We start from the raw sequence: 13292 nt of genomic DNA, 5'->3' as shown, positions 1-13292 counted from the left end.
AACTTTTGTAAAGGTTTTCTCTTCTGTACACTACTAAAAATTTATGATTTATTTGCAAGATTTGTTGTGAAAAAAATTCATAAAATTTTCTTGCAAAATTTTCCAAGAATTTACTTATTATATGATTTTTTCTTACCAATTTTGATTTCTAGCAAATTTCACAATTTTTTTTATATTTATTACGAATTTTGTTACAAATTTATATCAGCAAATAACATATTAAATAATTTTAAAATTTCGCAGGAAAATATTATAAAAATTTCAAATTTCTTACAAATTTCACTAAATTTATTTGTGTCGAATTTTGATATAAAAGTTATTGAAAAATTTATTTATTTTATAAAGTTTTTCATACAAAATTTAAATTCGCAGCAATTTTGTATCTTTTCGTAGAAACATTTTTTATAAATTTATATTTACAGGAAGTTAGCATTTGAAATTTGACAGGATAATTTAACCAAATTTTTTCCATCTCCTCCAGTGGCTACAAGTACAATGATCAACTTTGAGTCCTATGTCTTTAGGACTGTTGGGAGATCAACTTTGAGGATCCGAAGCTCGGTGACCTCCTCGCCACATGATTCGTGTACTCGGCCAGCGTAGTGGAGTCGATCCTCGACTCGTCGCGCGAGGACAGTTACGAAAAAATGCCTTCGTCGAGCTAGGGTTTGATTGGAACGAGACCTTCGACTTCAAAGTCGCGTTCACCGATCACGAGAAGTATGTCTACCATGAGCATGTGAAGGAATTTGGTGACTCTGCCATCGCTGAAGAATATGAAATCGACATTCATCTTGCCGCCAACGCTTTCATCAAACGGCAATGACGACGTCGATTGTTCTTCCGCCGCCTTTACCTCCTTCATCGACAATGAAATCAGTCTTGGCAACACGTGGAGCAAATTCTACTTGACGACAAGCATCCCAAACCCAACAACGGTGCTCCTACCTTCGACTTTGATTCTTATGGTAATTAATTGTTCCTCTCTGCTCCTAACTTGAAATTTGTCATTTATACAAGTTGAAATTTGTTAGTAATTGAGTGATTGAATGTGGTGATATGCTGAAGTAGCACTTGGAGCAGCTCAAGGATGAACTTATCTTCATGAAGAATTATAAATTCATGTTAGAGTTTAAGAAATATGATTATAGATTATTCTTGCTATGATCATTCATTGCTCAAGGGTGAACTTATCTTCATGAAGAATTACAAATTCATTTATAAATAGTTAAACGTACTTTTTACTTGTCAATTTTTTCTGTTAAAATCGTTTATAACTGTTATTGGTTAGACAACTACAACTATCTCTAGATTGATATTTTGCAGTATATATAGACATTGTAACAAAAGTTCCTCATTTGTGAAATTTTTTCCTTTGATACAAAGTAATAGTTAGCATTTAGTTAGTATTATCTGGTTGGACTTTGAATTTGGTAGATTTCTATTTCCTTACTATACATTTTTTTTCTGGTGGTTATGGTTGTACTTATGTTTAGTTTTATAATTTATCAAATTATAGCACCTAGGAAATGCAAAAGACAAGATAGAATACTCTGTCTCTAAACCCATACTTGAAAAATATTAAAGTGTATTGTATCTAACAAATGTTTGATGAAGTTGTTCTATTACTACTCAACTGTTTCTGTTTTTGATGATATGTTAAACTTTGAGTCTTTCTACGAGAAGGTAGTTTAACAATTTTGACAAGCTTTGGAGATTTCACCACAGTGTGTGCCTGCACAATATGGACTTGCTTTGGGGCTGCTTGGTTTAGCAAAAAGACTGCATCAATCTAGGAGCATATAGATGGGGGGCTTCACTGTTACAGGTTTTTCTCTTCAATATTTTGTCTTTAATAATTATTATGTTGTTTTTTATTAAGTTTTCAATGCTTTTGTTGCTTTTATAAATTCTTTTAGAGGGCTTCTGATGCAAATATGTTACAGGCTTCTCAAGAGGTTCAAGATTTAGATGTAGACAACCTTTTGTTTATTTCTTAAATTCTGTGTGGTGGAGACTAAGAGTGTAGTTATCAAACATTGTTATTGCTTATGCATTAATGGCACATTAAATAGTAATCAGAGGAAGAGAAAAAGCATAAGAAAATGGAATAAAGCAAAGGAAGAGTTTGTGTAACAAGAGGAACAAGCTTTATTGGTTCATGGATTATCAAGAACCTCCTTCAAGATGGTTACTTTGTTAACACCACTGAGAAACAACTCAGGTAGTAAAAGCAACCCCATCTGTGTTACATAAATATTTTCAGAATGAAAAAAAAACTTTTGAATCCACTTTTTAATATTGGTTGAAATTCCATTGAAAAAAAAAATTCTAATGGATGATTATATGTTACTTCTTACTTGTTATGATCCACCATAATGATACTTAAAATTCTATTGGAGCGCATTACATTGTGTGCTTAGTGCTGAGATTTTTTCTTGTCATAGTGCAGTAAATTACTTCACTTTTTAGTTAGTGAATAGTAGACCACCTCCGTCAATTGTGACCTTGGTAGCTTTGGTGAATTGAAATGATGCTCAGGGAAATTTGAGGTTTCATTGAATAGGAGCACAGTAAAATATATGTGTGGAAATGGTCCTGTTTGCAGGGACTCAATCCTTTGATGTTCATGTTTGTTGTACTTGGGAATACCACTTATGTAGCCATGTATTAACACTGGTAATACTCCTGCTAAGCTATTTGTTGTGGATGAGTTACTTCTTGTGATAGTATACATGATGGATATTAAATTGGCAGAAAATTTGCTCTCTGCAGTATATCAATGACCTTTTTGTTACTAGCAAGAAGATTACTAAGTATTTAAATTTGACAATGTGATTAGTCTAAACCTTCTCTGTTATGCTTCCTTTGTCTGCCACAAAAAGCAAGCAAATTAATAGCAAAAAGATCATCACAAATGGACAACTCTTCCTTATAAAGCAACTTTTAATTTTAAGTGAGCAGGTAATTATGTCAGTCTTCTTAGTGAAGTTTTATAGGCTTCATTAGATAGGAATGATGACCATAAAAGATGTCCTAAACATAGTATGCTGCTTCACTTTGTTTTAGTCATTCACAATCCTAAGAGAAAAAGTTCCTTTAAATCTAGTTTTTAATATTTTTCTTGTGCACAGAACAATTGGTTGAATCTGTTTTGAGCAAGGTTTGAGAGGAGTTTGACAAAGCAAAGTAACAAGGAGATTCTTGGACTCAAATCCAATGGTGTTTTAGTTGAGGGTCTTCATTTTAAACCTGCTTTTGCTTCTTCTTTTGTTTTTATTTTGAGATTCTGCGAATTGATATAGTAATTTTCTTATTAGTTCCAAGGGATTGTGACACGTACTGACATTTAATTAAGTGTTTTTTACTGTGTTATGTTAGTTTCTGTGAGTTATTAATGTTTATGTTATGTTAGGCCTATTTTTGACTTTTAAGTTTTATTATTTTGTGTGCATTTAATATTTTGTTTTGCCACCTGGGACAAATTTAAAATATCTTGCAGCATCACCCACCTAACAAGCATTGCAGAATGATAATGGGTTTACAGTGCAGAAATTTATGATGTGCCAAAGAGATAAAGCACTGATATGACCTTCCCACGTGTGGAGTCAAAGAGCATTTTCTTTTTTTTTTCTTTGTGGTGGCTGACGACTACGGACACTAGATCACTTGGTAAAGTTGATAACACCTAATGGAAAAATAATTGTTGAAATTTATGAAAATTAGTTCTTTAGAATATTTTTTCACATTTTTAATTACTGCCTTTGTCATTTGATCGCTTATCATTGATGAATATAACAGGGAAGAATAAGGAACTCTATAAATATAATATATATATATATATATATATATATATATATATATATATATATATATATATATATATATATATATATATATATATATGTACAACATATTATTCTTTGGTCCTGAAGTTGAAGTTGTCTTGATAGGTATAGAGCATAAACCTGTGCATTTTTCCACAGTTCTCTTATTATTAATAGTTCTGTTGGGGGATTCCTATTTTCTTTGTTGGTGTGTTTTTAACTCCCAATATTTCAAGCATCATATATATATATATATATATATATATATATATATATATATATATATATATATATATATAGTTTCTTCCTGGTTTGTTGAAGTTGAGGATTTTCAATTCTTATCTGTATTTTATACCCTTGAAGAGAAGGTAAATACTACATATTATTTTTTGTAAAATGGGATAGAATAAAAAAATGTGGTAAAATAGATTGCTTAATGAACTCTTGTGATTTGCTAATGTTTGGATATGTAACTTGTGTATTGAAAATGATTGTTTCTATTATCCACTGTTGTAGATACTCTCCACTCCATAATGTCAAGAGACCATGGGAACAACATACTGATCAGTCTATTCAGTATCCATCAACCATGTTGTTGACAATTGATCATGATGATCGTGTTGTGCCATTGCACACATTGAAGTTATTAGCGGTTGGTCTGTTTCTTATGAATTCACATTCAGATTGTAGACACAAGTTAACTTTTATTTATTAAATTGTGTTGCAAAGTATAAAATAAGTGGTTAGAAGATTGGTCTAGTTAATGTTTTCTCCAAACATTCAAGGAGAAGAAAATATAAAATAGATATCTACGTTTACTAAAATTAGTTTATGCATTAATTATAAATTATTTTTTAGAGAAATTGAGGAGATTGCTAATGTGAGTTGATTTTAGTTCATGAGAAAACTTTTTCTTTCTTATGTTTATGGAGAAATTTGTTTAAACAAACTCAATTAATTGTCAAATTTTTTATGCATATATGTTTCACTCTCATTTAACTACTGAATGGGCAAGAAACTCACCTTGATAGTCCTGCAACTTTCTTTTTTTTTTTACCCTTTTTAACACTAAGAGGATAACAGGTAAAATTAACCTACAAGTTGACATGCAGGGAAATAACCGCAATATTGAAATTGGTGTTAAACCTCCGAAGGTGAAGTAAAAATAATTCGTACACCTTAGCCTTAGTCCTCCTCTCATCAAGAATTAGCCAAGAAAGGAAAAAAATAAAACTTTTAGTGTTACAAGCTTTCAAGTTAAAGATTTAAAAAAATGACTATTATTTTTGTGATCTATTATATCTTTATTATTACCATTCTTATGGTATGCTTCTTATATTTAGGTATTTGAAGATAGATACTGTAGTTTTTATGATCCTGATATACCTATACCCAGGTAATTGGTCTGTTTTGGTCTAAAATTTGTAGTGGTGATCCTTTTTGGTATGCTTCTCATTATCCTTTTTGGTTTCTCTTCCCCTTTTCATAGTGCAGACAAAACCATGTTGCAATTTACAGTGTTAACCAGTTTTATGTCATCTTTGTCTCAATCACAACTATACATACCTACATCTTGTCATACAATACATTTTCTTCATACCTTATCATTTCTTTTGTGACTACACATCTATCTTGGAGTTCAATAAAATTGTCTTTAGACTGAGTGAGTACTTTGCTATTCTAAATAACCTTTGTAAACAAACTAAGAATATTCAATCAAACTGATCGATCAACATTGTATTACTACAAGAGCAAAGAAAGAAATGAAAGGGGAAACCAATTCCTGCCAAACTGACTTAATTGTAACAGTTGCAGTTATCTAGTAATCAAATAGAAAGTATCCATTATAGGATTTCTATTATTAGGATCCACATTTCTAGAGTTGGTGCAATGACCTGCAATGAAATATTGGTAACTAGAAAACCAATTATGGTTGTTAAATGGACTCTTGACAAGGTTATCCATTTCATCATTCAGAGAGAAGCAAAAGCCAATGCGCAATACAATAAATTCTACATGCGCAAGTTTATACGGATGTGAAGGTAATTTTAATAGAGCAGGAAAGACAAAAACTTGAGTTATAAGTGGTCCTACTATCTAAGAGTGTCCTAACTTGATAGATTTTTTAGAAGTAATTGTGTTTGCATCACCCCACTTGGCCATTAAAATGCAAGACTTGATAACCTTCTGATCTTACATTAAAGCATTTGATAATTAATTTTGTTTATAGGTTACTGATAGAGGGTTACTAGTGATTAAAGGGTTCACTCAAAACATGTTACTGCAGTTAGCCACACAATTGATGAATACACTCTTGTTTCAGCAATTCGACCAAAAGGGGCATTATTCACCATGTTGGTTCCTGCCACAGGATCAATCTACTGGTCTGAAAGATATCCTGGTACATATTTTTTACTTCTCATTCCTCATAACACTTGGCATTAAAATTTAAGTTTCCATACAAGCAAAAAATTAACTATTTTTCTGTGCGGTTGAATCATTCGGGTCATGTTTCTACCTTAGTTTCTGAGAGTGATCTAAGTCATTTTGTTATGAATGAGGAGATTGTTCTTGCTTTCCTTGCTGCCTCAATTAAGAGGGCTCTCTCTTATATAATCATTTTTTTTCTTTGATAGTATTGAATAATGAAATTATATCCAACGTAAAACTCATCAATATGGTGAACATGGATCAATCATGAAAAATTTGTTAATGCTGTTGATGAGATTGAATAAGGGTACTAAATAACTTTTTCCACTTCATTAAAGTTGCTCTTATAAAATCAACAGATGAGAAATTGAACACTTTTTGCAGAATGTTGATCATAGCTAAAATTTCCATGGAGTATTTACCTCATGGAATTTTATTTTTTATATGAAATAGCTTGTTTGAATGAACTACTAATGGATTGATCCTAATGTTCACAGCAGAGATTGGCACCCCATTACAATGCCGAACTATAGGTACATATCTTCCTTATTTGTTCTTCACCTACCTTCAGATAAATAACTTTATTATTTAGATTGAACAAAATACAAAAAAAATGTCTTTCACATTTTTTATGATTTTTTAAACCGCTAAAAATTTTATTTGTGACGATTTTTAACCGCTAAAATTTGTAATTTTAATCGTCACAAATGTCCATTTTTTTTGTAGTGTATGTTCAATCCTGCACCGATAATGTTTAAGACTGTATAACTTCTTTTATTTTTTAGAGTTTACATTTGTAATTATGATTCACATTTATATTGTAGGTTTCTGATCAAGGAAGTGTGCCAACTAATACAACAAGTTCTGGACATGAGAAAAATCATATGTGATAGTTGACGAATATAATATAATGTGGAAGTTAATTGAATCATTTTATGTTTTGAGAACCATTGCAGTACTTCATGATAGGTTTTGCTGACTAATATGGTACTTGAATTTGAATTTGAATTCGTATATTTGTTATACTTTGATATACATTTAGTTATCCATAAATAATTTGTCAATTTGATGAGTTTATATCTATTTATGTATAATTTCATTAAATATAGATTAAAAAAATAGAATAAATGTAAATAATTGTGATTGAAAAAATATATGTGAATACATAAATATAAATGAGTAAAAAAATATAATAATAATTTAAAAATCTGTGGTACTTTACGGAGGTTTTGAAACCTATAGTATTTTACGGAGGTTTTGAAGCCCAGGGTATTTTAGGGGGTTTTGAAACCCATGGTATTTTATGGGGGTTTTGAAACCTATGTTATTTTATGGAGGTTCTAAAACCTATAGTATTTTATGGAGGTTTCAAAATCCACGATATTTTACGGAGGTTTCAAAATTCATGGTAATTAACCGGGGATTTTAAACCCACAAAACTTAACTGAGGTTTTAAAACCTATGTTAAATACAAGAGGATAAAAAACCTCCGTTATTGATTGGTGCTTCCCGGGGTTCGTAAAAACCCTGGCTAACACATTCTCCAGGGATGGTTTAGCGGGGGAAATTGAAACCCCGAGTAAAGAACTTAGTAGAGGTTTTAACCCTGGGTAATGTAAAAATAAACCTCCGTTAAAAATATTTTTCCTTGTAGTGACTCTAGAAATATTTGCATTATCATTTGCTCTCGTATAACACACACGTTATATGATCATCGCAGACACAACAAACGCACAAGCAACCAAATAGGGGTAAGCTAACAATAAATAATGATATATAAAAAAACTCTACAAAAAAAATATCAAATAATACCCAACATCACATCCAAATAATATATTTAAACATAGTAACCACAACCAAACTCTAATTTTTCCAGAAATCATACTACGATTATTTATTCACACATTATTTTTTTCTTCCAAAAATTAAAGGTTCAATGCCACCACCTATTACTATATTCCACTTTATTTTTAGTTTTATATAAACATAACCAAGATAAAATTAATAAAATAATAGATGAACTTCCATTCTTTTATTGAAATCCATGTAACATTATTTACACAGATATAATATAATATAATTATGATTTTATTGATCAATTGTCTTATAATTGACAATGATGCTACGTAGAACACCGGAAGATGATAGTTTAACAAAAAAATTTGACAAACTTTTTGACAAATTACCTTTTGAAGTAAAAAAGTATTACAATTATTACTTTATTTTGATTAAAAAATAAAAAAATAATCTATTTAATTCTATTTATAGAAACTTTGTCAAAAGTTTGTTAAAAAAATTTGTCAAAAGATAATTTTCCGTAGAACACCTATCATGTATCTTATTTGAACCAATTTTTATAATTGAATAGAAAAAGGGACCCACATTCAAGTGGAAAAATATTAAAATCCACTTTAACTTCATGTAACCCAATTTTGACTAGTAAATGACAAGAACAAAGCTAATAGTGTAGCACGGGTCCCACTAATTTCATGCATGCAAGTGATTTGAATATATTAAGAGCATAAAATAAAAGTTGCCAAGAGAGCAACTACTGCAACGAAGGACATGTTCCATCAAACACCACAAATGCATCAAATATATGGCAATTTGATGAAAACAATGCACTACCCCACAACCCATGAATATACGTCACTATTACAAGTCTAAAGAAGAAAAGGTCCAAACATATGGAGAAAGAGGAACAGATGCACTGCCATGTGCAAACCATTGATGCATTCTATATGGATTCCAAAGTCCAAAACTAAGAGAACCCCCCTGACTGAAAGTATTGGTTGTCGCATGTCAACCATGTTCTACTGCCCCAAAACACCTAAACAAAAGCATATAAAGTAGTGGAAACCAAAAGAACTCCACCCCAAAACATGTAGAAGAACCTGTAACATGATGAACAGACATCCCATGCACACCCTGGTCTTCTATAATGCATGAAAGCTCATGATCTAAAACCAAAAAGAAAACCTACCACCCAATCATGGCATTTCAATATATAAAAATAAAGAAAAGTACTGCACCCACCCCTTAACAAGTGATAGCAAGGAAAAACATTTAACATTGAAACAACGCCACTGCAACACAAAGCAATGTGAAACTATTCAACCACAAAACAACGAGCATGCACCATCAACATCACGAAACTCGAAACAACAAACTATATCTACAACCCGCAAGTCTTTCCACCAGTATTGCGAACGAGAACAGGAACAAAACAACACAGACCTAGGTTCTTCTATACAGCGTCGAAAAGATAGTCTGATGTTTAAAACACAAGAACGAAAGGGTTCTTCACAAGATTATCACACAGAGAAAGAAACCATAGCATTCCATAACACACACATGCTATATATAGTTTTAATCTTTAAACAACACAAGTATATAGATAGACAAAGAGGCAAGGTTAAGTTTCATCACATATAACCTCCACAAAACACATACATGCATAAGAGAGAATAACATAAAAGATTGGCTTCCCCTACTAGAACCCCAAAAATCCAATAAAACTCATTTAAAAGTAGAACCCATGCACCAGGCTTTACACGAATGGCCAAACTAGACAGAACAACATACTCCGCACACAACACACTACTCTCCACCTTGCGCAAAGCATATGAAGGTCGGAGGGTTCAACATAATGTAACACCCTAGATGGATATTACTAGATAAAGCATATATCATAAAATTTCTTTTGGAATTAAAACATTATATAAAGTTCCCAAGCATGGGAAAATTTAAAACTTATCTCGTTGTAGTTCAATCACACTAATCCATCTTTATTACATGTTCATAATAGAGAAAAAGAATCATAAAATTTATAAAATGCATGAAAATAAAACTAGAGAAAAATTCCCCATCGTCTGCCCCACTCTGTCACTATGCATCAGCGTTCTCATTTGGATTCACATCTATTTCCGCGTGACAAGTCACACGATCATCACCAAACACAAACAAAAAAAGGTGAGTTGAGAAAGAAAAATAATATAATCAATAAAATAATAAGAATTAACCCTCACCTAATCTATCTTAGCCAATTTTTAGTTTATTGACTTCTTTATAACATTACACCCCAATCCCCCAATTGCACATAAAGACCCCAATCATGCTTTCAAATTTCATTTGTGTGCAATTTAATCGCGTGAACCCGATAACACACAGTTATACGTGAATCTCACGATTTTCATTCATTCTCATCCCAAAGTTACCCTCATGTAATCGCACTCCTCAATTCAACAAAATATCATCAAAATTGTGACATTCATACCAATAATTTATAACATTAGACATTCCACAAAGTATATAAGTTCAAGGGAAGTCCCAAAAGTGCCATGAGAACCAACAAAATGCGGAACTGTCCAAACTCAATTCGCGTCGTCTGCTGGTTTAAGAACACTGCCAGGCGGTTTTCTAGGCAAAAACTCATAAACGTGATTTTCAACATCAAAAACGAAAGAAAAGACTTTCATGCATTCAATCATACAATCAAAACATGCATTATTCACGCATTAATCAATTAGGTGTAACTCCCCTTACTTGGTGTCCTAGCTCCAAACAATTCCAAATGAATTCTTCCTTGTTCCCAAAGCTCCCCTCCTTGCCTTCACTCTAATTCCCTCTCTGGATTGCAAATTCTCAGCACTCACTTGCCACACACTATGACTCTTTGTTTTCTCACTCATTCTTCTCCCTCTCACCAATTAAGCCTAAAATAAATATAAAAAAAATGATAAAAACGAAATTAACTTAAATGTAAATTTTAATAGCCATCACTACATATAAACTGCTACCTTTCTGGTTTCTAGAGAATTTCTACAGTTTCTAGATCATTTAACCACTTAGCAAAATAGTAAAACATAAGAATAATATTCAATCTAGCCAAGATTCGAACACACATCCTTCCTATCCATTAAACACATGTACACCAACAAACTATCACATGATTCATGTTAATTCACACATACATACAAGCTTAAATCATGCTTCCACAGTCATAATATATTGGTAAAATAAAACACAATTAAAATATCACACTAGTGGCGCATACAAGAATCAAACCCAAGTCCTCTCAACACAACTAAGTGCTCTCAACCACATGAGCTAATACTATTTGTTGTCTAAGACTTGTCAAGAAATTCTCTTAGGTTATTCTCAACCCATAATTACTTGTACTTTATTAGTTATTATTTATATGAATTTCCTAGGTCTTACACACAACATAGAGAAAACAAACCACACAAAAAAAAAACGAAACTTTTGCATGAAACAATACTAGGTTAGTAATTCATAATCAAGCAAAGACATAATCAACACTCCTACTCATTTCGTATCACATGCAAGTTTCAAGCATCAACCAACAAACGTGTATAAGAACAACGAAAGAATTAACTTCCCCTACCTGGTGTAGTTCCTCCTATACGTGTTTCTCCCCTCTTCTTTCACTCTCCTCGGGTTCTCTTCAACCTTTGCTTTACCGTTTTGTTCTCCTCCTTTCCTCTCTAACCATACAAGGAAAAACATCTATATCTCTAGTAGCCGCAGCCGTCCTCCCTTAAAACCCTAACATTCAAAACCCTTTTTTTTCTTTCTATCATTCCTATTCTATTTATATTTTAAAATTAATAACCTAATATTTGGCGTTATATTTCTTTCCGTTTTTCTAAATATTATCTTAAAAAATCTATATATAGAAATCATACAATAAGCACCGTAAAGAACCCACGAAATTGTTCCTGCTACATCCACACAGTGACCAAACGGAGAGAGAGTAAAAGGATTTTCGTGGGCCCCACCATGAAATTAAAAGAAAAGAGAGAAAAACATAACACCAAGTTGGTGGAGTGTTTTTGATGGAATGTACTTGGTTGGGTTGAAAGGTTTTGTGTTTGAATCTTGTGGATGCCATTAGTATGATACTTTAATTTTTTATTTTGTTTTTGCATATTATGCATGGTCGTGCAATAGGGTATTATATTTGTGTATGTGTATGAAATGTCATGAAACATGTAATGGCTTGTTGGTTGTGCACTTGCTAGGTAATTGTGTTGATGAGAGTTTGAACCTTGGCTTGCACTAAATAGTTTTTTTTACTCATTATTAGTTTTTGCTACGTTGGTGGATCATCCATGAACCCTACTCGTCTTTAAGGGAGTTAGAGGAGTGGGAGTTATGGAATTTTAAGGGTAGACCCCATGATAATGCCAATTGAATGGAAATTAACATTATTTTCGTTTTAATTATTTTATCAATTTATTTTAGGGCTGAAAAAAAAGTTAAAGAGGGAATTAGTGAAGGGGGGAGGGAGTTTTCGTGTGGATTTTTTAGAGCACCAAAAGGAGACCTAAGGAGAACTTAGAGGGTTAAGAAGGGCCTTGGGATTAGAGTTGAAGGTGGAAGCTTGTTCCGAGCAAGGAGAAGCATCTAGGAGGCCATTTTTAGTGTGAGCAAGGGCGGAGCAACGGGAAAAAAAGGTAAGGGGAACTGTATTTTCGTGTTTCCATGATTGTATGTTGTCTCTTAGCCATTTAATTTATGTTTTCTTCATGACCATATTTTTTGGTGTCCATGTGTTGCATAAAAAATGTATGTATGTATTTTGATGGGGCCAATTGAGTATGTATGGATGTTGGAAGCATAACTGGTTGAGTTTTTATGCTTTTGAATGGGTGGGTCACGTCTTTGGGGTTTGGGTAATTTTGCAGGTGGAGAAAATGAGGTTCTGCACATGAACTTCTGGTGCACCGTCGGGCGACAGTTTGGAATCGCTAGGCAAAGCCTGCGATGCCTAGTGCGTAGCAGGCTTCGCTTTTGGTTGTTGTGTGATGGTGCATTGTGGTTTTTGTTTGAATGTGCACCTTTGATTTTTTGTAATTTTATACATGATAGATGAACCTTTGCTAAATTATGCATGTTTGAGTGTCTTTAAATTGACCAAGTCTCTGGTTTTGCTTTCGCTAGGTATTAAGCTCCAGTCGCTGTGCGACGACATTTATTGTAACATCCCTAATGAAAATTACTTAATTAAAA

The 13292-nt window shown here is 32.4% G+C and overlaps 1 protein-coding gene across 21 annotated transcripts; it reads left to right on the top strand.

Moving 5' to 3' along the window:
- The first annotated feature begins 447 nt into the window (after nucleotides 1-447).
- LOC114165800 (protein GAMETE EXPRESSED 3-like) lies at nucleotides 448-7329 on the top strand. Of its 21 annotated transcripts, none has more exons than XR_014995456.1 (8): nucleotides 448-968; nucleotides 1729-1828; nucleotides 3553-3672; nucleotides 3802-3953; nucleotides 4344-4479; nucleotides 6115-6228; nucleotides 6755-6790; nucleotides 7082-7329. XR_014995456.1 is itself a non-coding variant. In XM_085674168.1 (7 exons), exons 4-7 carry the CDS (start codon nucleotides 3588-3590, stop codon nucleotides 7087-7089), a joined length of 243 nt encoding a protein of 80 aa, XP_085530294.1. In that variant the 5' UTR covers nucleotides 448-968; nucleotides 1687-1828; nucleotides 1947-2224; nucleotides 3548-3587; the 3' UTR covers nucleotides 7090-7329. The 21 variants fall into 21 exon arrangements, 5 of the variants coding, with proteins under 5 accessions (XP_085530294.1, XP_085530291.1, XP_085530295.1 ...); XR_014995453.1 differs by having other exon boundaries at nucleotides 3548-3672; XR_014995451.1 differs by having other exon boundaries at nucleotides 3503-3672.
- Nucleotides 7330-13292: the final 5963 nt, after the last annotated feature.

Source organism: Vigna unguiculata, chromosome 6 (genome assembly GCF_037176805.1).
Source record: "Vigna unguiculata cultivar grain cowpea cultivar isolate G323 ecotype 2 chromosome 6, ASM3717680v1, whole genome shotgun sequence".
In the NCBI taxonomy this organism is placed as follows: Eukaryota; Viridiplantae; Streptophyta; class Magnoliopsida; order Fabales; family Fabaceae; genus Vigna; species Vigna unguiculata.
This window is presented reverse-complemented; position numbering and strand designations above follow the sequence as displayed.

Bases quoted from the DNA above. Each gene is read 5' to 3' on its own strand.
- LOC114165800 (XM_085674169.1), top strand. From the start codon at position 3,588: ATGACCTTCCCACGTGTGGAGTCAAAGAGCATTTTCTTTTTTTTTTCT. The intron at 3,673-6,114 runs GTAAAGTTGATA...ATGTTACTGCAG, and splicing joins TACGGACACTAGATCACTTG to TTAGCCACACAATTGATGAA. The intron at 6,229-6,754 runs GTACATATTTTT...TAATGTTCACAG, and splicing joins CTGGTCTGAAAGATATCCTG to CAGAGATTGGCACCCCATTA.